Source organism: Boleophthalmus pectinirostris, unplaced genomic scaffold (genome assembly GCF_026225935.1).
Source record: "Boleophthalmus pectinirostris isolate CB_2022bp ecotype Guang Dong unplaced genomic scaffold, ASM2622593v1 HiC_scaffold_22, whole genome shotgun sequence".
Classification (NCBI taxonomy): domain Eukaryota; kingdom Metazoa; phylum Chordata; class Actinopteri; order Gobiiformes; family Gobiidae; genus Boleophthalmus; species Boleophthalmus pectinirostris.
The window spans coordinates 40,760,535-40,782,733 of NW_026571190.1; the positions used below are offsets into that span (position 1 = coordinate 40,760,535).

Below are 22,199 nucleotides of genomic sequence, written 5' to 3' on the forward strand. Positions count from 1 at the left end.
CAGTTGATAGATTTTCGTTCTTTTTTTTTTTGGTCATCATAATTACAAAGCTGCTGCGTCTCTGTAATGGTATTTTAATCTTTCACTGACAGTTTGAAACTAAACAAAAATCCTCCATACAACCTTTAATAATCCATTTTATTTATTGTTTTGGTTGAGTTTGGTTTATTCAAGTGCATTTTTTTTTAGACTGGTCCTGTGTTAAGTCTGTTTTATTTAGACCTGTTGTTTTTGTTTCCTGTGTTTAACGTTCTTTATAAAGTCAAGTTTATTGATCTTTGAGAGGAAGTATTTGCATTTTTATTCCCTGGTCGTTATATTAGTTGAAATTGGTCTCACAACGTCAATATTATCATTTATCGCAGTAGATTCTTGGTCAATTAATCGTCCAGCAAAATCTGTTATCGTTGCAGGCCTAGAAGTAGCAGTAATGTCACACTGCGGAACTTTCCAGGACAGAGCCATGACGTATCCATAGAAACAAGCGTGAAAAAAGAAAAAAAAAAAAAAAAAAAAAAAAGCACCTCTGAGTGAACGATCGTGAAGGTTAAAAGCTCCAGTTTGTCGCCAAAACCACGAGTGAGTTTGGGTCTTTTCCATTCATTGTCTCTCTCTGTCTCTCTTTTATCTTTCTTTTTTTCTTTCTTTTCCTCTCTCTCTTTCTTTTTTTCTTTTTTTCTTTCTTTCTTTCTTTCTTTCTCTTCAGTGACTCATGAGACGTTCGTTCCAGGTTTGGCACAGAAATATTGGCCGTGTTTTCTCTCGCTCTATATTTGATCCAGTCTTTGTGCAGCCTCTCCTCTTCTCTTCCTCTCCTCTTCTCTTCCTCTCCTCTTTTTTTTTCGTCTCTCCTTCTCCTCACTTTTCCCTCTTCCTCCTCTCCTCCTCTCTCCTTCTTCTCTCCTCTTTCTCTCTCCTCTCTTCTGTCTCTTTTCCTCCTTCTCTCTCTCTTTTCCTCCTCTCTCCTCTCTCTCCTAACCCTCTCCTCTTCTCTTTCCTCCTTCACTCCTCCTCTCTCTCCTCCTCTCTCTCTCTCTCTCTCCTCCTCTCCTCTCTCTCCTCCTTCTCTCTCTCTCTCTCTCTCCTCCTCCTCCTCTCCTCTCCTCTCCTCCTCTCTCTCCTCTCTCCTCTTCTCTCCTCTCCCCTCTCTTCTCTCCTCTCTCCTCTCTCCTCTCCTCTCCCTCCTCCTCTCCTCCTCTCTCCTCTCTCCTCTCTCTCCTCTCTCCTCCTCTCCTTCCTCCTCCTCTCCTCCTCCTCTCTCTTCTCCTCTCTCTTCTCTCCTCTCTCCTCTCTCTCCCTCTCTTCCTCTCCTCCTCCTCCTCTTCTCCTCCTCCTCTCTCTCCTCTCCTCTCCTCTCTCCTCTTCTCTCTCTCCTCTCTCTCTCCTCCTCCTCTTCCTCTCTCTCTCCTCCTCCCTCTCTCCTCTCCTCCTCCTCTCTCCTCCTCCTCCTCCTCCTCTCCTCTCCTCTCCTCCTCCTCTCTCTCTCTTCTCCTCCTCCTCTCCTCTCTCTCCCTATTTTCTCCTCCTCCTATCCTCCTCTCTTTCTCCTGTCTCCTCCTCTTCTCCTTCTATCTACTTTCTTTTTCCTCTCCTCTCTCTCCCTCTCTTCTCCTCCTCCTATCCTCCACTTCTCCTTGTCCTCCTCCTCCTCCTGTCTCCTCCTTCCCATCTTCTCCTCCTCTTCCTCTCGTCCTCCTCCTCTCTTCGCACCCTTCTCCCTCCATCTAATCTCTTTTTCCTCTCTTCTCCTCTCCTCCTCCTGTCTCCTTCTTCTTTCCTCTTTATCCTCCTCCTCTCTCGTCTCCTGTTGTCTTCTCTTTCTCTTTTCCGCGTCTGTCATCTCCTCCTCTTCCTCTCCTCGCTCTCTCCCTCTTTTCTCCTCCTCCTCTCCTCCTCTTCATCTCCTCCCATCTCTTCCTCCGCTTCTCCTGTCCCCTTCCTCTCTTCTGCTCCTCTTCCTCTCTTCTCTTCATCCTCCTCCTCTCCTCTTCCTCTCTCTTCTCTTTACCCCCCCCATCCTCCTCCTGACTCCTCCTCTTCTCTTCATCCTCCTCCTCTCCTCTTCCTCTCTCTTCTCTCATCCCCATCCTCTCCTGACTTCCTCTTCTCTTCATCCTCCTCTCCTTCTTCCTCTCTCTTCTCTTCATCCCCCCTCCTCCTCCTGACTCTCCTCTTCTCTCATCCTCCTCTCCTCTTCTCTCTCTTTCTTTACCCCCCATCCTCCTCCTGACTCCTCCTCTTCTCTTCATCCTCCTCTTCCTCTTCTCCTCTTCCTCTCTCTTTCATCCTAATCAGAAGTTTATTGTTGCACAAAATTGCAGCTCAAGTACTTCAATCATGTATTACTACTTCTTTGACTGTAGTAACTGTATTCAGGGTACTACCAGAATACAGGTACTCAAACAAGTATTTAGAGTACTACAAAAAGAAAGAGTAACTACAAAAATAAAGGTACCCAAGTAAGTATTCAGAGTACTACCAAAGGAAAGTATTACTAAAATACAGGTACTCCAAGTAAATATTCAGCGTACTACCAAAAAAATTAGTACTACCAGAATTTAGGTACTCCAAATAGTATTCAGAGTACTACCAAATGATAAAGTAACTAACTACTCTAAATAAGTATTCAAAGTACTACCAAAGGAAAGAGTAACTACAAAAATACATGTACGCTAAATAAGTATTCAGAGTACTACCAAACAAAGAGTATTACCAAAATACAGGTTCTCCAAATAGTATTCAAAGTACTACAAGAATGCAGATACTCCAAATAAGTATTCAGCGTACTACCAAAGGAAAGAGTAACTACTCCAAAGAAGTACTCAAAGTACTACCAAAGGAAAAAGTAACAACAAAAATACATGTATGCCAAATAAGTATTTAAAGTACTACCAAAAGAAAGAGTAACTACCAGAATACAGGTACTACAGATAAGTATTCAGAGTACATATTTTCAGAGTTGTATTTTTGTATTTTTGTATTTTTTTGTATTTTCTGTATTTTTTTTGTATTTTCTGTTTGTTTGTTTTTTTGTATTTTCTGTATTTTTTTTGTATTTTCTGTATTTTTTTGTATTTCTGTATTTTTTGTATTTTCTGTATTTTTTTGTATTTCTGTATTTTTTTTTTTGTATTTTCTGTATTTTCTGTATTTTTTGTATTTTTGTATTTTCTGGGGGGGGGGGGTTTTTGTATTTTTTTGTATTTTCTATATTTTTTTGAATTTCTGTGTTTTTTTTGTATTTTAAGTATTTTCTGTGTATTTTGTATTTTCTGTATTTTTGTATTTTTGTATTTTCTGTATTTTTTTGTATTTTCTGTATTTTTTGTATTTTTTGTATTTTCTGTATTTTTTTTTTGTTTGTATTTTTTGTATTTTCTGTATTTTTTGTATTTTCTATATTTTTTTGAATTTCTGTGTTTTTTTGTATTTTATGTATTTTATGTATATTTTGTATTTTCTGTATTTTTGTATTTTTTGTGTTTTTTGTATTTCCTGTATTTTTTGTATTTTCTGTATTTCCTGTATTTCCTTTATTTTCAGTATTTTTGTATTTCCTTTATTTTCAGTATTTTTGTATTTCCTTATTTTCTGTATTTTTGTATTTTCTGAGTCGGGTCTGTGGAGGTTTGTAGATTTCCCGCTGTTTTATTTTCCCGCTGCAGATCTGATGTTTGTCTCAGTCTGTTCCACTCAAACTCTTCTGACATTTCACGGCAGAAAAACCCGATCGATGCTCCGCTCGTTTATCGTCGGCGCTCGGTCGCGCTCCGCTCGCCGCCGCGCACTCTGGGATCTGCAGTGTTTTGTGGTCGCTAACGAGTGCTGAGCTCGGGGAAAAACACCACTAATGACGCGTCGACAGCGTCGGCCGCCGAGCGAACAAACCCAGACTCCAGTCATTACAGACACACACATCTGAAGAAGAAGAAGAAGAAGAAGAAGAAGAAGAAGAAGAAGAAGAAGAAGAAGAAGAAGAAGAAGAAGAAGGAAGAAGAAGAAGACGAAGAAGAAGAGAAGAAGAAGAAGAAGAAGAAGAAGAAAGCGAAGAAAGAAGAGAAGACGAAGAAGAAGAAGAAGAAGGAAGAAAAAGAGAAGAAGAAGAAGAAGGAAGAAGAAGAAGAAGAAGAAGAAGAAGAAGGAAGAAGAAGAAGAAGAAGAAGAAGACGAAGAAGAAGAAGACGAAGAAGAAGAAGACGAGAAGAAGAAGAAGAAGAAGAAGAAGAAGGAGAAGAAGAGAAGAAGAAGAAGAAGAAGAAGAAGAAGAAGACGAAGAAGGAGAAGAAGAAGGAGAAGAAGAAGAAGAAGAAGAAGAAGAAGAAGAAGAAGAAGAAGAAGGAAGAAAGAAGAAGAAGAAGAAAAGAAGAAGAGAAAGACGAAGAAGAAGAAGAAGAAGAGAAGAAGAAGAAGAGAGAAGAAGAAGAAGAGAAGAAGACGAAGAAGGAGAAGACGAAGAAGGAGAAGAAGAAGACGAAGAAGAAGACGAAGAAGAAGAAGAAGAAGAAGAAGAAGAAGAGAAGAAGAAGAAGAAGAGAAGAAGAAGAAGAAGAAGAAGAAGAAGAAGAAGACGAAGAAGGAGAAGAAGAAGAAGAAGAGAAGAAGAAGAAGAGAAGAAGAAGAAGAAGAAGAAGAAGAAGAAGAAGAAGAAGAAGAAGAAGAAGAAGAAGAAGAAGAAGAAGAAGAAGAAGAAGAAGAAGAGAAGAAGAAGAAGAAGAAGAAGAAGAAGAAGAAGAAGAAGAAGAAGAAGAAGAAGAAGAGAAGAAGAAGAAGAAGAAGAAGAAGAAGAAGAAGAAGAAGAAGAAGGAGAAGAAGAAGAAGAAGAAGAGAAGAAGAAGAAGAAGAAGAAGAAGAAGAAGAAGAAGAAGAAGAAGAAGAAGAAGAAGAAGAAGAAGAAGAAGAAGAAGAAGAAGAAAGAAGAAGAAGAAGAAGAAGAAGAAGAAGAAGAAGAAGAGAAGAAGAAGAAGAAGAAGAATATGAAGAAGAAGACGAGAGCACAGGAGAATCAGATAATAACAGAGGAAGGAGACCAGAGCTTCAGAATTAAAATCTGGGACTCATCCAGGTTTGTGTCGGTAATAATAAAATTGTAAAAACAGTGAGTCATTAAAAACGTGACTAAAGGTTCCACATCAACCAAAACTGACTCTTGTGAACTTTGAGTCGTGTTCTAACGTTGTTCCCTCCTCAAAAACAGACCTGGACTTGTGTTTTGTTTCATTCGTGTTTGAGTAAATCTTTATTATTAGTCTGTCTACATCGACAAACCTCAAAACACTCTGTTTCACCTTGTGATGTCATGAAGTGGACATTTCAAGTGATCAGCTCCTTTTATCTTTAGTTCAGTGGAGATTGGAAATTTCAGGGCTGAAATGATCCAAATGATTCAAGTGATTCTAGTGAAAGTGGGTGGAGTTTATCTATCTATATATATCTATATCTATATATATATCTATATATAGATAGATATATATATATATATATATATATATATATATATATATATATATATATATATATATAGATATATATAGATATATATGTATAGAGCAGAGCTGTGGTGGTGAACATCACAATACCAAGAGATGATAATATCAGGCAGGAAAAAGGAACATGAGAAAGTGAAGGCATCAGTGGAGCCTGTGGTGTTTGACACTCGAGGCTGTAAACCTCAAACTGGAAGAAACTACAACAGATCCCAGGAAAAACAACAGAACATCTCAGTCCAGAAAAGTGCAGGACTGGAACAGCAAAGATACTGAAGAACTGTCAGGCTCCCAGACCCGAGATGAAACAGGGTGAGAGACCAACCGCTGTGGAAGGTGAGAAACATATAAATATACATAATACACATACATATTTGCCATCTGGGCGTCCAACCCCCGAGCCGGTGACAGTGAGGACCCGGGGGGATTCCTGAGACGCCCACGATGAACAACCCTGATGAACGGCAGTGCGGCCGAACGCTGCACGTCTGTAGTTTTGTGAGGACACACGTGTTGCCCCCACAGGCACTTGTTGCCCTGCGCTCTGTGTGTCAGCTCATAATGACACTGTTTATGATCTCTAATGATCATGGGTTTATCTGACCACCCTGAGCCACAACAGACGACCTCTCCACATGTGATCCTTTTGTGAATCACACTTGTACTTTGTTATTTTCTACAGGGGCGTCTTACCAACATATTCTGTATCTCTGCTCTGGGTCTTCACAAGTTCCACCTAGTGTCTCCGCTCAATTTAATTTCTCTCCAGCAACTAGTTCAGGAAACAGAAAACACTAGACGGTTTACAAAAACGCTGGAAGTGTGAGTTCGGGCACCAGCCAATCAGTGAAGAGACAGACATTCTGTGTTGGCAACGATTCCTGAAATCGAGGATTTTATCAAAGGGAAAGACGTTATTGTCCTTCTTCCTACGGGATTTGGGAAAAGTTTAATACACCAGTTAGTGGTGCGTTACATACGTCACAACCAAATAGCAATGATTGTTAAATCAGTGGTTCCCAAGCTTTTTTTTTTGCACGGACTGGTTTTATATCTGTCAATATTTCGCGGATCAGAGGGGGCTGGGGTTAAGTCCAGCTAAATCCTGTTTTAGACCCTGTTTTAGAGCTGTTTTAGTCCTGGTTTAGTTTTAGTCCTGGTTTAGTCCTGGTTTAATATTAGTTTTAGTCCTGTTTTAGTTTTTAGTCTGGTTTATATTAGTTTTATCTGGTTTAGTCCTGGTTTATATATTAGTTTTAGTCCTGGTTTAATATTAGTTTTAGTCCTGTTTTAGTCCTGGTTTAATATTAGTTTTAGTTCTGGTTTAGAGGCGTGGCCTGTGCTTTATACAAGAGGGAGGATGGCAAGCGCAGTGTCCGAGGGGTTATGCATCTAACTTCTGCATCAGCATCATTCATGATGGGGAAGGCTTTGTTCTGATCCCCAGACTAAGGACAGGTCTGTGATTATGCGCACAATTGCTTAATAAATCAGGCTCTTTGATTCAAGACGACTTTTCAGTTCTTTTATTATTTGGGGCCTAGAAATTCCACAATAAACCCCCTCGAAAACTAAACGGCACATCTCAAGGGGCATCCACACTCACACCAGGTCTTAAGAACTGTGCCCCAGCCTGGATCACCCCTGAAGAGCGGCTCGTTTGTCCAGCGGTTCGTTTGTCCAGCGGTTCGTTTGCCCAGCGGTTCGTTTGTCCAGCGGTTCGTTTGTCCAGCGGTTCGTTTGTCCAGCGGTTCGTTTGTCCAGCGGTTCGTTTGTCCAGCGGTTCGTTTGTCCAGCGGTTCGTTTGTCCAGCGGTTCGTTTGTCCAGCGGTTCGTTTGTCCAGTGTGAATGCAGTCGAACCGTGTCCAGGTGCGGTATGGATGGGACTTCGGCCTGATTGAAGGAGGAGGGCCAAAGCTCGGCACAGTTGCTCATGTACACGCACATGCACGACTTTAATACACGAGCTCTGTGTGCGCTGATGTTTCACATACGAGGAAAACAGTGAATAAAATCTCCTCCAAAACACACAGCAAACCTGCACTCACCTTCAATAAAGACAGACAGAAGTTTATCTGCCTCTAGTCTCGGGATGTCCTCACTGCTCTGCTCGGTTTTTATCTGCATAAACTCACAGAGGAGCATGTTTCATAAAAGATGCTCATCAGGCTCACATTTTAATAGATATTAATGCCACTAACAGATATTTTCTCCGTTGAACATGTAGCACACGTTACAAATGTAACACATGTAAACAAATATAACCATGATGACGTCATCGGGCCGTGGACCAGTTCGGTTGTACAGGTGTGAGTGCAGCCATACAGAACTCATCACAATTGTGCTTGATGTATCTAGTGCTATGGACTATGTATGTTAGAATCTAATTTTCGATATTTTTGGCAAGCGAAATCTAAAACCACAACATGATCAGATTATACAACGTTTCTTTAATCTCATGTTGGCTTCACGCTCTCGTTTATCCAGAGATCTGACGCTGGACTGACCTCCTCTTCCTCCTCCTCCTCTTCCTCTCCTGTTTTCTTCTTTTTACATTCTTATCATAATGACTTTGCGGTTGCCATAGCGAAGCCTGATCATATTCAGATCAAACTGCCGAAAACAGCTGCTGCCTCTGGGAAACATTAGCGGGTTTTTCCAGCGTGACGTAGCGGCGCTTTTGTTTGTGATAAAACAGATTCTCCCCAAACGTGGGCGACTGATGCAACCTGCTCCCGGCCTCTCGCTCCGTCTGAACGCTCGTCCCCCTTACCGACGCTAAAGAGAGACCAGAAAACACCGGGCGCGCTAACTGGAGGCACTGCTCTGTGTGCGGCTCGACAGAACACAGCTCCACATCTGTTTATGAGGAGGTGACAATATTATAACACGACTTAAAGCTCACAAGAGTCCACTTTGACCTTTTATCTTAGCTTTAGTTTAATAAACTTGACCCAAAAGACCTGGTTTAGTTGGAACTACAGAGTCCTTTTGTCCCCGGGACAGTCCCAGTTTGAACCTGTGTCCCTCCAGATTTATACAAAACCAATGATTTGTCCCAGTTTATACAAGAAATGTCCCTATTTTTGACCAATCTGATCTAAACAAGGACTAAACCAGGACTAAAACAGAACTAAATCAGGTCTAAACCAGGTCTAAACCAGAACTAAACCAGGACTAAACTAGGTCTAAACCAGGACTAAACCAGTACTAAACAGGTCTAAACCAGAACTAAACCAGGTCTATTTCAGGTCTAAGCCAGGTCTAAGCCAGGACTAAACTAGGTCTAAACCAGGACTAAACCAGGACTAAACCAGAACTAAACCAGGTCTATTTCAGGTCTAAGCCAGGTCTAAACCAGGACTAAACCAGGACTAAACCAGAACTAAACCAGAACTAAACCAGGTCTATTTCAGGTCTATTTCAGGTCTAAACCAGGTCTAAGCCAGGACTAAACCAGGTCTATTTCAGGTCTAAGCCAGGTCTAAGCCAGGACTAAACCAGGTCTAAACCAGGACTAAACCAGGACTAAACCAGAACTAAACCAGGTCTATTTCCGGTCTAAACCAGGTCTAAACCAGGACTAAAGCCTTAGTCACAATGGATCCACACGGGCAGTTCACGGGTGATTTTTGCCCAAGTCCGTTTGGGATTCACAAGTGACTCGTACAAGATTCTGAGCTCGTAGACGTCGGCTGAACCTGTACGGAGGAAATGTTCATGCACATTTTTTCCTGAAAGCGGCTTTCGGGGAGCAGCTCGTATCCAGCACATATCTCACACTTACGGGGGAAGTACGCGTCACGCAGGTGTGTTGTACAGGTTTTTTACATTTTCTCACACCCTGAATTCCTGCGTCCCAGGCACGGGTCCCAGACGGGTCAACTGCGTCGTTCCTACGGGTCACGTGCCTCGTATGAGCTGCCAGGATCGCGAGACCTGTACAAAAGCTGATGCGATGCCCGTGCAGGCACAAGAGTCGTAGCAGCAGTACTGTACACACAAAGTTTTCACCCATGAGATGCCGCCCAAGGGAAGGCAAAGGACAAGAGGACGAGGAAGAGACCGGAGACTGCAGCAGGAGCAGGAGCCACAGCAGGTCTCCAGGCCGAGGACGAGGCAGTCCACCTCTGCCTTCTCTCTCTTCCTGGACACGGTTCTGAGCGAACACCGCCACTACAGCTTCTTGTTCCTCTTCATCCTCCTGCTCCATTAGTTGTAAGAGTCGTCTCGGCATCTCCACGGTCGAACGAAGGACGAGTACGATGTGATGAAGCGGTGATGTCGAGCTCAGTGTTACACAGCACGACGAGAAGAGCCACATCTCATAAGACCATGTAAGAGGCTTGTACTCACCTCGTACAAACGAGAGTGCGCTGCAAGTGACCCTTGCGTGGCACTTCAGTACGATGTACTATTGCCTCCCGACACTCACATGCCCCACGGTGCCGCAGTTTCTCTCAGGGTCCTGCACGAGTCTCAAGGGACCAGGACTAAACCAGAGGAGCATAAACTGCGTTTGTTTAGCCAAAATCCCACAGACTGAGCTTCTGTATTTTGCCTCAGATTAAACTCAGACACAGACTCTGAAAATCTGCTCTTTAAATCCATTTAGTATTTTTTTTCCCTTGAGTTTTCTTCATCTTAAAAGTCTTTTGTCTGTGTTTCTGTTTGTTTGTCTCAGCGTGGCGTCAAAGTGTGAGTAAAATACTGAGATAAAGACACGTGGGAACAGAAAAGAAGCACCACCACTTAATGCTGAAAATCACATTCGCCGTCTAAAAACAGACACACGGTTTCATTATTTGCTTGAAGGTTCCAGCATTCCCATAGAAACACTCGGGGTCTCCATGACGCCCTGCAGCGGCGGGAGCAGTGCACGCTGGGAGGGCACCCATCACAACGCGGCTTTAAACAAACCCGCATCGCCATGGCGCCCGGTATTTTTAGCCTCGCCCACCGCGGCAGCGACGGGCCAGCGGGGGCGACAGAGAGCACTGACACGGAGACAAAGCAGACGGATCAGCACGGTTAAAAACAGAAAGAGAGAAGAGGAGAGACAGAAGAGAAAGAGAGAGAACAGACGAGCCAATCACACGGAGAGTTTATGATCCAAATGAACTCACAGTGTCCGAGAAATCACCCAGATGTTTTAGTTTTCTTCATAAATACACGAATCAAGACTCTCGGACTCAGACTCTTCCGGTCATCACGCAATTCATACTGAGAAGGATTTTCTGTAAAAGAGAGAATCAAACCTCCATGTTTGTTTTCCCAGTGGGATGTGTTTATTGTCAAAGTCGATCTTTTCAAGTCTTTTGAACCATATCACTTTTGTTTCTGGTTCTGATATTGTCATATTTTAGTTTTGGGATTCAGATGTTGTAATTTTGTGGTTGTTGGATGTTTTAACAGTGGAAAGCGACTCGAGAAATGTGTTTGTGAACTTCATAAATGCAAAAGTGAATCAGATGTGTGTGACTCAAACCTCCGTTCAAACTGTTTCTCTTCCCAACGGAATTGAAAAATAGTGAAAGGTGAAGGTGATGGGCAGGATTGATCCACAGGAAGAACCAAAAAGGAAACATTTGTCTGACTAAGAAATCATCCTGAGTTTACAGAGAACATTTTGTATGTGGAGCGACAACAAAACAAAATCCTGTTTGTTAATGTAGAGGAGCAGAAGACAAACAGACTGAGCTGCACTTTCTTGTTCTTGTGGTTTTACAGAAACATCACGTCTTGGTCTTTGCAGTGGAAGGTGTTTCTTGGTGAACAGTTGGAGACTTTCACTTTGACGCTGACTTTTTAAATTCATAACCGAGGTTGAGCGAGAGATCAGGATTTTGTTTTGTTGTCGCTCCACATACAAAATGTTCTCTGTAAACTCGGCAGTCAAAGTTTTCCTTTTTGGTTCTTCCTGTGGATCAATCCTGCCCATCACCTTCACCTTTCACTATTTTTCAATTCTTTTGGGAAGAGAAACAGTTTGAACAGAGGTTTGAGTCACACACATCTGATTCACTTTTGTGTTTATGGAGTTCGCAAACACATTTCTCGAGTCGTTTTCCGCTGTTTTGATCCAACAACCACAAAATTACGACGTCCGAATCCCAAAACTAAAATATGACAATATCAGAACCAGAAACAAAAGTGATATGGTTCAAAAGACTTGAAAAGATCGACTTTGTCAATAGACACATCCCACTGGGAAAACAAACATGGAGGTTTGATGCTCACTTTTTCAGAGGATCCTTCCCAGTGTGAATTGCGGAATGACCGGAAGTCCGAGATTCTTGATGCGTCTATTGTTCTATTTGGAGGTCGGACTATTTCATATGCTCTATATCTGTGCACACTGTCACCCTTCCACACCGACGGTATCATATACGACAACTGGGAATATATAGAAAGGTTTTTCCCCTTGAAAAGTTGAGAGTTGCTTCCTTCCGAGCATATTTCCGGCATTATCCTGCGTCACACTCACGCTGCGTGATGACGTTGGGAAAACGAGTGTGTCTCCGTCCATTTTGATTGGCCCAATCTAGGGATGGGCATTTGATGAAATTGTATTCATCGATCGTCGGGAGAATTAACGATCGGTTTTCGATTAATCATTAACGTTTTTATATTAAAAGTATCATCATTATTATTACTAATCTGCATAAATAAATTCAACTTTACAACATATAAACTATTACTGATAGAGCCACATCAGCCCGTTTGACATTATAATGTGTTTAATGCAGATTTGCGCAAGTAGAAACGAAACTTAAAATCACATGGCTAATTTGCATAAGCGGAGAAAAAAGAAAAAAAAAAAAAAACGCTCTTGTGTTGCTGATGTGGTTCAGTTTCTGTCGGACTAAATGACACATTCTCAATAGAATCTGCGTGTTCTCTCTGTGTCAGAGGGGTGTTCTCTCTGTGTCAGAGGTGTGTGTGACAGAGGGTGTCTCTCTGTGTGACAGAGGGGTGTTCTCTCTGTGACAGAGGGGTGTTCTCTCTGTCAGAGGGGTGTGTCAGAGGGTGTTCTCTCTGTGTGACAGAGGGGTGTTCTCTCTGTGTCAGAGGGGTGTTCTCTCTGTGACAGAGGGGTGTCAGAGGGGTGTTCTCTCTGTGACAGAGGGTGTTCTCTCTGTTCTCTCTGTGAGAGGGGTGTTCTCTCTGTGTCAGAGGGTGTTCTCTCTGTGTCAGAGGGGTGTTCTCTCTGTGACAGAGGGGTGTTCTCTCTGTGTGTCAGAGGGGTGTTTCTCTCTGTGACAGAGGGGTGTTCTCTCTGTGACTGTCAGAGGGTGTTCTCTCTGTGACAGAGGGGTGTTCTCTCTGTGACAGAGGGGTGTTCTCTCTGTGACAGAGGGGTGTTCTCTCTGTGTCAGAGGGGTGTTCTCTCTGTGACAGAGGGGTGTTCTCTCTGTGTCAGAGGGGTGTTCTCTCTGTGTCAGAGGGGTGTTCTCTCTGTGTCAGAGGGGTGTTCTCTCTGTGACAGAGGGTGTTCTCTCTGTGACAGAGGGTGTTCTCTCTGTGAAGAGGGTGTGTTCTCTCTGTGTCAGAGGGGTGTTCTCTCTGTGTCAGAGGGGTGTTCTCTCTGTGACAGAGGGGTGTTCTCTCAGAGGGGTGTTCTCTCTGTGTCAGAGGGGTGTTCTCTCTGTGACAGAGGGGTGTTCTCTCTGTGTGACAGAGGGGTGTTCTCTCTGTGTGACAGAGGGGTGTTCTCTCTGTGTGTCAGAGGGGTGTTCTCTCTGTGTCAGAGGGGTGTTCTCTCTGTTCTCTCTGTGTCAGAGGGTGTTCTCTCTGTCAGAGGGGTGTCTCTCTGTGACAGAGGGGTGTTCTCTCTGTGACAGAGGGGTGTTCTCTCTGTGACAGAGGGGTGTTCTCTCTGTGTCAGAGGGGTGTTCTCTCTGTGACAGAGGGGTGTTCTCTCTGTGAGAGGGGTGTCTCTCTGTGACAGAGGGGTGTTCTCTCTGTGTGTCAGAGGGGTGTTCTCTCTGTGTCAGAGGGTGTTCTCTCTGTGTCAGAGGGTTTCTCTCTGTGTCAGAGGGATGTTCTCTCTGTGACAGAGGGTGTTCTCTCTGTGACAGAGGGGTGTTCTCTCTGTGACAGAGGGGTGTCAGAGGGGTGTTCTCTCTGTGACAGAGGGGTGTTCTCTCTGTGACAGAGGGTGTTCTCTCTGTGACAGAGGGGTGTTCTCTCTGTGACAGAGGGGTGTTCTCTCTGTGTCTCTCTGTGTCAGAGGGGTGTTCTCTCTGTGTCAGAGGGGTTCTCTCTGTGTCAGAGGGGTGTTCTCTCTGTGACAGAGGGTCTCTCTGCGACAGAGGGTGTTCTCTCTGTGTGACAGAGGGTGTTCTCTCTGTGACAGAGGGTGTTCTCTCTGTGTCAGAGGGTGTTCTCTCTGTGAGAGGGGTGTTCTCTCTGTGACAGAGGGGTGTTCTCTCTGTGTCAGAGGGGTGTTCTCTCTGTGTCAGAGGGGTGTTCTCTCTGTGTCAGAGGGTGTTCTCTGAGAGGGGTGTTCTCTCTGTGTCAGAGGGGTGTTCTCTCTGTGTGAGAGGGGTGTTTCTCTCTGTGTCAGAGGGGTGTTCTCTCTGTGTGACAGAGGGGTGTTCTCTCTGTGACAGAGGGGTGTTCTCTCTGTGTCAGAGGGGTGTTCTCTCTGTGTCAGAGGGGTGTTCTCTCTGTGACAGAGGGGTGTTCTCTCTGTGACAGAGGGGTGTTCTCTCTGTGACAGAGGGGTGTTCTCTCTGTGTCAGAGGGGTGTTCTCTCTGTGTGACAGAGGGGTGTTCTCTCTGTGACAGAGGGGTGTTCTCTCTGTGACAGAGGGGTGTTCTCTCTGTGTGACAGAGGGTGTTCTCTCTGTGACAGAGGGTGTTCTCTCTGTGTCAGAGGGGTGTTCTCTCTGTGTGACAGAGGGGTTTCTCTCTGTGACAGAGGGTCTCTCTGTTCTCTGTGAGAGGGGTGTTCTCTCTGTGACAGAGGGGTTCTCTCTGTGTCAGAGGGTGTTCTCTCTGTGACAGAGGGGTGTTCTCTCTGTGTCAGAGGGGTGTTCTCTCTGTGTCAGAGGGGTGTTCTCTCTGTGACAGAGGGGTGTTCTCTCTGTGTCAGAGGGGTGTTCTCTCTGTGTCAGAGGGGTGTTCTCTCTGTGACAGAGGGGTGTTCTCTCTGTGTCAGAGGGGTGTTCTCTCTGTGTCAGAGGGGTGTTCTCTCTGTGACAGAGGGGTGTTCTCTCTGTGACAGAGGGGTGTTCTCTCAGAGGGGTGTTCTCTCTGTGTGACAGAGGGGTGTTCTCTCTGTGTCAGAGGGTGTTCTCTCTGTGACAGAGGGTGTTCTCTCTGTGTCAGAGGGGTGTTCTCTCTCTGTGACAGAGGGGTGTTCTCTCTCTGTGACAGAGGGGTGTTCTCTCTGTGACAGAGGGGTGTTCTCTCTGTGTCAGAGGGGTGTTCTCTCTGTGTCAGAGGGGTGTTCTCTCTGTGACAGAGGGGTCTCTCTGTGTCAGAGGGGTTTCTCTCTGTGACAGAGGGGTGTTCTCTCTGTGTGACAGAGGGGTGTTCTCTCTGTGACAGAGGGGTTCTTCTCTCTGTGACAGAGGGGTGTTCTCTCTGTGACAGAGGGGTGTTCTCTCTGTGTCAGAGGGGTGTTCTCTCTGTGTGACAGAGGGGTGTTCTCTCTGTGACAGAGGGGTGTTCTCTCGTGTCAGAGGGTGTTCTCTCTGTGACAGAGGGTGTTCTCTCTGTGTCAGAGGGTGTTCTCTCTGTGACAGAGGGGTGTTCTCTCTGTGACAGAGGGGTGTTCTCTCTGTGACAGAGGGGTGTTCTCTCTGTGACAGAGGGGTGTTCTCTCTGTGTCAGAGGGGTGTTCTCTCTGTGACAGAGGGGTGTTCTCTCTGTGTGACAGAGGGTGTTCTCTCTGTGTGTCAGAGGGGTGTTCTCTCTGTGTCAGAGGGGTGTTCTCTCTGTGTCAGAGGGGTGTTCTCTCTGTGACAGAGGGGTGTTCTCTCTGTGTCAGAGGGGTGTTCTCTCTGTGTCAGAGGGGTGTTCTCTCTGTGACAGAGGGGTGTTCTCTCTGTGACAGAGGGGTGTTCTGCTGAAGGTGAGTCTGTTCTGTGTTTGTGTCGTGATGTTTTCAGAGATCGTACGTGTGCAGGTTTAGCTCTTTATGTCTGCCCAAACCAGAGAGCTGCTCTGTGATTGGTCAACACTGGTGGTGCGGGACCAATCACAGGCACAATTGAACCGGAGTTGAACAACAGTTTGTGAACTTAGAAAAAAAAAACGTGTGAGGTTACTACAGTGTAACTCTGGTTCTATGAATAAGGCAACTGTTTGTACTACAGTCTGCTTTTTAAAATTGTTGATTCGTGTTTTGATTTTTATTATATGTTCTGTCATGATCAAAATAAAACGAATCAGGATTGGCGCAGAAAATGAATGCCATTATGTGTTGAGGGAAAGTGAAAGTTGGTTCTCAAACGGAGGTGAGGGTCCAGGAGGGTGCACAGAGTTTTATCGTTTTTGTTTGTTTTGTTTGTAGCCGCTGCCGCACTGAGGTGAGAGCTGGACCACGAGCAGTTCAGAAATAATCACAACAGCCTCAGGAGAACTTAACAGAACAGAATGACAGAATTGCGTGAAAGAGACAAAAACTCCATAACTTTTTTGTTAGTTTGTTTGTTTTTCTGACTCCTTTGAGAATTTTTTCCTTTGTACTACGTCTCTCAGGCAGCAGGAGACTCTGGACCAGTGGACTCACTTGGTCACTGCATCCAACAGATCAGTGTGTGGAGGCAAAACAACTTTCTCCAGCTAAACTCTGACAAGACTGAAGTCATAGTGTTTGGTCCACAGAAACAAAGGGACAGTGTCAGCATCACCTCCAGTCTCTCGCTCTAAAACCTTCAAATCAGGCAAGAAATCTAGGGGTAATAATGGACTCAGACTTGAACTTTAACAGCCACATCAAATCAATAACATCTGCAGCCTTTTACCATCTAAAAAACAGAGCAAAAATCAAAGGTTTACTGTCTAAATCAGACTTGGAGAAACTTATCCATGCGTTTGTCTCCAGTAGGTTTGATACTGTAATGTTCTGCTCACTGGTCTCTCCAAACGAGCTGTGAGACGCTGCAGAACATCCAGAACATCCAGAACATCCAGAACATCCAGAACAACATCCAGAACATCCACATCCAGAAATCATCCAGAACAACATCCAGAACATCCAGAACGCTGCAGCTCGGGTACTGACTCCAACTAAGAAGTACGAGCACATAAGTCCTGTGTCTCAGGTCTCTGCACTGGCTCCTGTGGCTCAGAGACTTTAAAGCAGCTCTGCTTGTACAAGTGTCTCCATGGTCGAGCACCAAAGTCCATCTGTGACATGTTAGTGTCATATGAACATCTCACACTCTGAGGAGCTCAGGGACCAACTCCTGCTGGTGCCCAGAGTCACGACTAAACAAGGGGAGTCAGAGTTTCAGGTTCATGCAGCTAAAACCTGGAACAGTCTGAACATGTGAGACAGACTCTTCTGTGACGCTGTTTAAATCCAGACTCTAAACTGTTCTGTTTAACTGTGCAAATAACTGAAAGGTTTTCATTCCGCACTCTTCTCTCCAATTTATGTCTCTCTTTTTTAATTTTAATCTTCATGATTATTTATGTTTTGATTTGTTTTTATTATGATTTTAATGTATTTCTTATTCTGTAAAACACTTTGAATTACTTTGTGTATGAATTGTGCTGTACAAATACACTTGCCTTGCCTCTGCTTTTTTTAAAATAATGATTCATATTTTTGCTTTTTATTATATGTTCTGTCATGGTTGAACTAAAATCAGTCAGGATCAGTGCTAAAAATGAATGCCACTGTGTGTTAAGGGCAAGTGAAAGTGCACAGAGTTTTATAGTTTTTGTTTGTTTTGTAGCTTCTGCCCTCGTACCTGCTGGTGGTGCTCGATTCCCATGCTGATGGTGTTGATCAGGATGGCGATCATGATTCCGCGGTTGAAGTACTTGCTCTCCACGATGGCCCACAGCTTCATCCTGGTGTCGAACCACAGATCTGCAGTGCACTTCCCGTGGTCCTGCGCTCCGTCTGACTCCTCCCCCTCCTTCTCCTCGGGCTTAGGCCCCGCCCCGTCGCACGGGGCCCGGGAGCACTGGGGGCACGGCTCGGACTCGGCGCCGTCGGCTTTGGAGTGGTGAGGACACGGAAGAGCTGCGGGCGAGACGGAAGCACACGAGACACAAAATCACAAGGTTTGGTTAAAATCACTTGTACAAGAAGTTTCCTCAGCTCCTTTAACCTTCTCCTCTGCTCCTCTGACCTTCTCCTCTGCTCCTTCTCCTTCTCCTCTCTCCTCTGCTTCCTCTGACCTTCTCCTCTGCTCCTCTGACCTTCTCTCTCTGCTTCTCCTCTGCTCCTTCACCTTCTTCTCTCTGCTCCTCTGAACCTTCTTCTCTGCTCCTCTGCTCTTGACTTCTCCTCTGCTCCTCTGACCTTCTCCTCTGACCTTCTCTCTGACCTTCTCCTCTGCTCCTCCTTCTCCTCTGCTCCTTCTGCTCTTCTCCTCTGCTCTCTGACCTTCTCCTCTGCTCCTGCTCCTTCTCCTCTGCTTCCTCTGCTCCTAACCTTCTCCTCTGCTCCTCTGACCTTCTCCTCTGCTCCTTCAACCTTCTTCTCTGCTCCTCTGACCTTCTCCTCTGCTCCTCTGACCTTCTCTCCTCTCTGCTCCTCTGACCCTCTCTCCTCTGCTCCTCTGCAACCTTCTTCTCTGCTCTTCTGACCTTCTCTCTCTCTGACCTCCTCTGACCTCTCCTCTTCTCTGCTCCTCTGACCTTCTCCTCTCCTCTGCTCCTCCAACTTTCTCCTCTGCTCCTCTGTTCCTCTGACGTTCTCCTCTGTTCCTCTGACCCTCTCTTTTTCTCCTCTGACCTTCTCCAGATCTGACCAGGCTCGGGGCATCATGTTTTTGTTTCCATGGAGCTGAACATGTTTAATTCCATTAGGGATGAGCTGACATTGGAAAATGAGCTGGATTGGCTCCATGATGAGTTAAGTGGACGTCCTGGTTGGGACTGGATCTAATGAGAAAATTCAGAGGCCGATTTTGGCCTTGAGCGTCTCATAACGACCTGTATCCAAACAAACATGTTCAGAAATATACAGAAAAGATCTGTTAACTCCTATTTCACTGTTTCATGCTGCGTCTGGGCCAGGTCGTGTTCTCACGTGACTTAACTGGTGTAATACTGAATAAATAATTAAATAAAACAACAAGAAAGTGCATTTTTCCATCAAAATTTTCATCAGAACTGAAAAAGCCGTTATGATGCATCTCAAAATGCCGTACTGTGGGACATTACATGCAAACCAAGCTCATCTGTGGACACAATGCAGAGTCTAAACCAGGAGAGTTGGCCTCATTCATGAAACGTTTTTGTCATTCAGGAAACCTTTTCTTAACTGAAAATGTTCTCCTGGAAGAACAGGAGCAATGTTAAGAACAAAAATTATAGGGTTTTAGAACATGGGCCCAGTCAAGCAGAAGTAAACAACAAGACCAAAAATTCAAGTTAATTCATCTGATATAAAAATGTATTGAACAGATACATATGTACTCTAGTTTATCAAACTGTTGACCTTTTTTCTGTACCATTTTTGGTTCTAAAGTTCCACACGTTTTAAACAGACCATGTATGAAACATGGAACAAAAATTATTTCCCAAATTTCAAAGACCTGAAAATCATGTAAATAAATGATGTATTTCATCATATCTTGTGTTATTCCATCTTTGAACTGTTGATGAAGGGACATGATTTAAAAAAAATATATATTTAAAATGATAAAAATTTGCTTGGAAGGACTGACATATTTTATAGAAATAGTTTCCTTTCATTTTGAAGTAATATTAAAGTATTTGGAAGAAAAAAAAGTGACAAATGATGTAAAATCCTGCACCTTCTACTTGTTTGCACAATTTTCCTCCGTTACTTTTCCCTCCGTTACCATGAACTTTCTTAATAAAAAATCTCATGAGTCAAAAAGTAAGAGGTTTTTCAACCTAATCTTGTACCATATGGTAGAAAACTATATGAAGCAAATATTCAAACCAGTTTGTTAAGGATATGGAAGTGAGAACCAAGAGTTATCACTGTTTGGATTTATTGACCAAAAAGTGCTGCATATTTCATTTCCCTCCGTTACCAACATGAGTTTTTAAAATCTTTTGTCAACAACTTGAAAGAATCTCACAGGTTTAACTTGACCCTGTTGGAGTGTAACTCTTTCCTACATTCTGATACTTTACTTATTTCAATAGTTCCTCTAGTTTCTGAATAAGAGACATTTGAATGTCAAAAATCTGCCCCTGTTTCCCTCCGTTACCACTTGACCGAACCCCTATTATTACTCTGATAATGCAACGAAAAATTCAAATTTCTCTATGATTGTAAGTGATATATTTTCTTAAATTATTTCCTCAGTCTGTCACAGCCCTGAGCCTGGTCACTGCGCTGGATTCAACACCCCAAGACGAGCTACAACACCCCATGACCCCCCCATGACCCCCCATGACCCCCCATGACCAGAGTGCACTCTTATGCCCCTCCTCCCAAGCCCCCCTCCCTCATTATCTTGTTATTTACTGCAGGTCCAAGAGTGCGGAAACATGATAAATACAACAAAAACAGCCGCTTATTTCAATAAGTTTATGCCTTAAATCTTCCTCCCTGAGTCATGTGAGTCTGGACATTTGAAATCTCCACTGAAGTTGTAAAACAGTGGTGGTCTGCAGACGCTCGTCCTGACCTCCTCCTGGACTTTCACACATCATGACACCAAACACATACTGACCATATTTGGAAGTCCAGAGGCGTTTCTAACCAAATACATATCATTTTTTTATGTAAATTAAATGTGAATGAGCGTGATTGTTGGTGATTTCAGCGCAACTTAGTTACTCTTAAAGGTTGTATGGAGGATTTTTTGTTTTGTTTAAAACTGTCATTGAAAGTTTAAAATACCATTACAGAGACGCAGCAGCTTTTAATTATGATGACCGAAAAAAAAAAGAAAGAATGAAAATCTATCAACTGTGGACGTGTTGAGGCCAGATAAACATCAGCCAATAGAAAACGAGGCTCCCTCTTTTTCTATTGGCTGTTAGGTTGTCAGTCAAACTCCCTACATTTTTAGTGTAACTGAGTCATCGGCGCTCGGGGATTATGTGGTTTATGCAGCGGTTCTTTGAGGCTTTTTCAAACTGTAGCTTCCTCGCAATTCGCACAAAGTTTGTTGCGGTGGTGGACGAGAATCCACGAGCAGTTCGCCGCAAAAGAAAGTCCGAAGGGTCTAAAAACTGACGCGTCAGTCGCTAAAATATTTGTAGGCAGGTCACTTCAACAGTGATTCTGAACATGCACTGGATGTAAACAAATGTGATTTGTAGAGTAAAGAGGCGGGAGGAGGAGGTGTTTCTACTGAGGAAGGAGGTGTCACATGCACAACGTTTGAAAAAGGACGGTCGCTGTATTTCGCTTCCCTTAAAAAATCCTCTATACAACCTTTAAGTGACTAAGAAGGAATTCGGCTGCTTAAAAACGTTTTGTGAATCTGGGGCAGAGTTCTGTCCGAATCTTATTAAAGTGGAAGTCACGGACATATTTTGAGAAAAGATTCATGAATGAGACTCATTGTGCTGATATATTTTATAGCTTCAGGGTTCAGTGGAGTGTATTTCTATAAAGACGTGTGTTATAAAGCGGGAAAGATGGACTGACAGGAGCAGAGTTGTGGGTTTTGTGTCTGTGAATGACCCTAAATGAAAAGTTACAGGGTGAGTCTTTAACGTGTGCTCCTCACCGTGTCTGTTCCGGGGCCTCTTCTCCCTCCCTCCTCTCCCGTTCACCCTCCTCTCTCGGGGCTCCTCCGCTCGGCCCCTGCCCGCCCCCCTGAACCCTCGTGGTTTTCCTCGGAGGGCGTAGATGGAGTTCACCGCCTGGCGCCGCAGCTTTCGGAGCATGTGGCACACGAGCTGGAACAGCTCCTCGTAGCAGTCGCCGGGTTCGGACGCCAGCGTGGACATGGACGAGCACCGCGCCCGCTGCTCCTGCATCAGCTGGTGCTCGCGCTGCTTCGTCTCCGAGAACTGCGTCGCTATGACGACCAGGCACAGGTTTATCATGAAGAACGAGCCCACCTGAGAAAGAGACAGAGACGGAGCCAGAGACGAGTGTTAGGGACGAGGACTGTGACGATGTCAAACTCAGACACAGGGACAAGACACAGATTTCCTCACAGATTACAGCTCTGTGTAACATTTGTTCTTTTGAATTTCAATTAAGAACGAAAAACCATAAAATAAACTAAAGAAACACAGCTACCGAAGTCCTGCACAGGTCCTTTTTGGAGACCCGCCCAGACTAGGGACGGGCATTCGATGAAATTTTCTTAATCGATCGTCGGAAGAATTAACGATCGATCATCGATTAATCATTAACGTTTTTATATTAAAATGATCATCATTATTACTATCTGCACTAATCTGCATAAATAAATTCAACTTTACGACATATAAACATAACGACTCTAGATCCACATCAGCTGTTTGACATTATAATGTGTTTAATTCAGTTTTGTTCAAATCTCACAGAAACAAAACTTAAAACCACATCACTAATTTACATAAACTAAGTGAAGATAAAACTCCAGCTCTTGTGT

At 44.0% G+C, this 22,199-nt stretch overlaps 1 protein-coding gene across 1 annotated transcript in view; it reads right to left on the reverse strand.

Annotated features, from left to right (window-relative positions):
- The window catches only part of LOC110170326 (voltage-dependent T-type calcium channel subunit alpha-1I-like), a 475,861-nt gene that overhangs the window by 244,179 nt on the left and 209,483 nt on the right, over positions 1–22,199 (reverse strand). The window contains exons 10-14 of the mRNA XM_055158519.1: positions 21,342–21,678; positions 17,418–17,695; positions 9,326–9,808; positions 7,533–7,605; positions 7,126–7,414 (exon numbers count right to left, since the gene is read on the reverse strand). Coding sequence (XP_055014494.1) covers positions 7,126–7,414; positions 7,533–7,605; positions 9,326–9,808; positions 17,418–17,695; positions 21,342–21,678 — 1,460 coding nt within the window. The remainder of the gene's footprint in view (positions 1–7,125; positions 7,415–7,532; positions 7,606–9,325; positions 9,809–17,417; positions 17,696–21,341; positions 21,679–22,199) is intronic.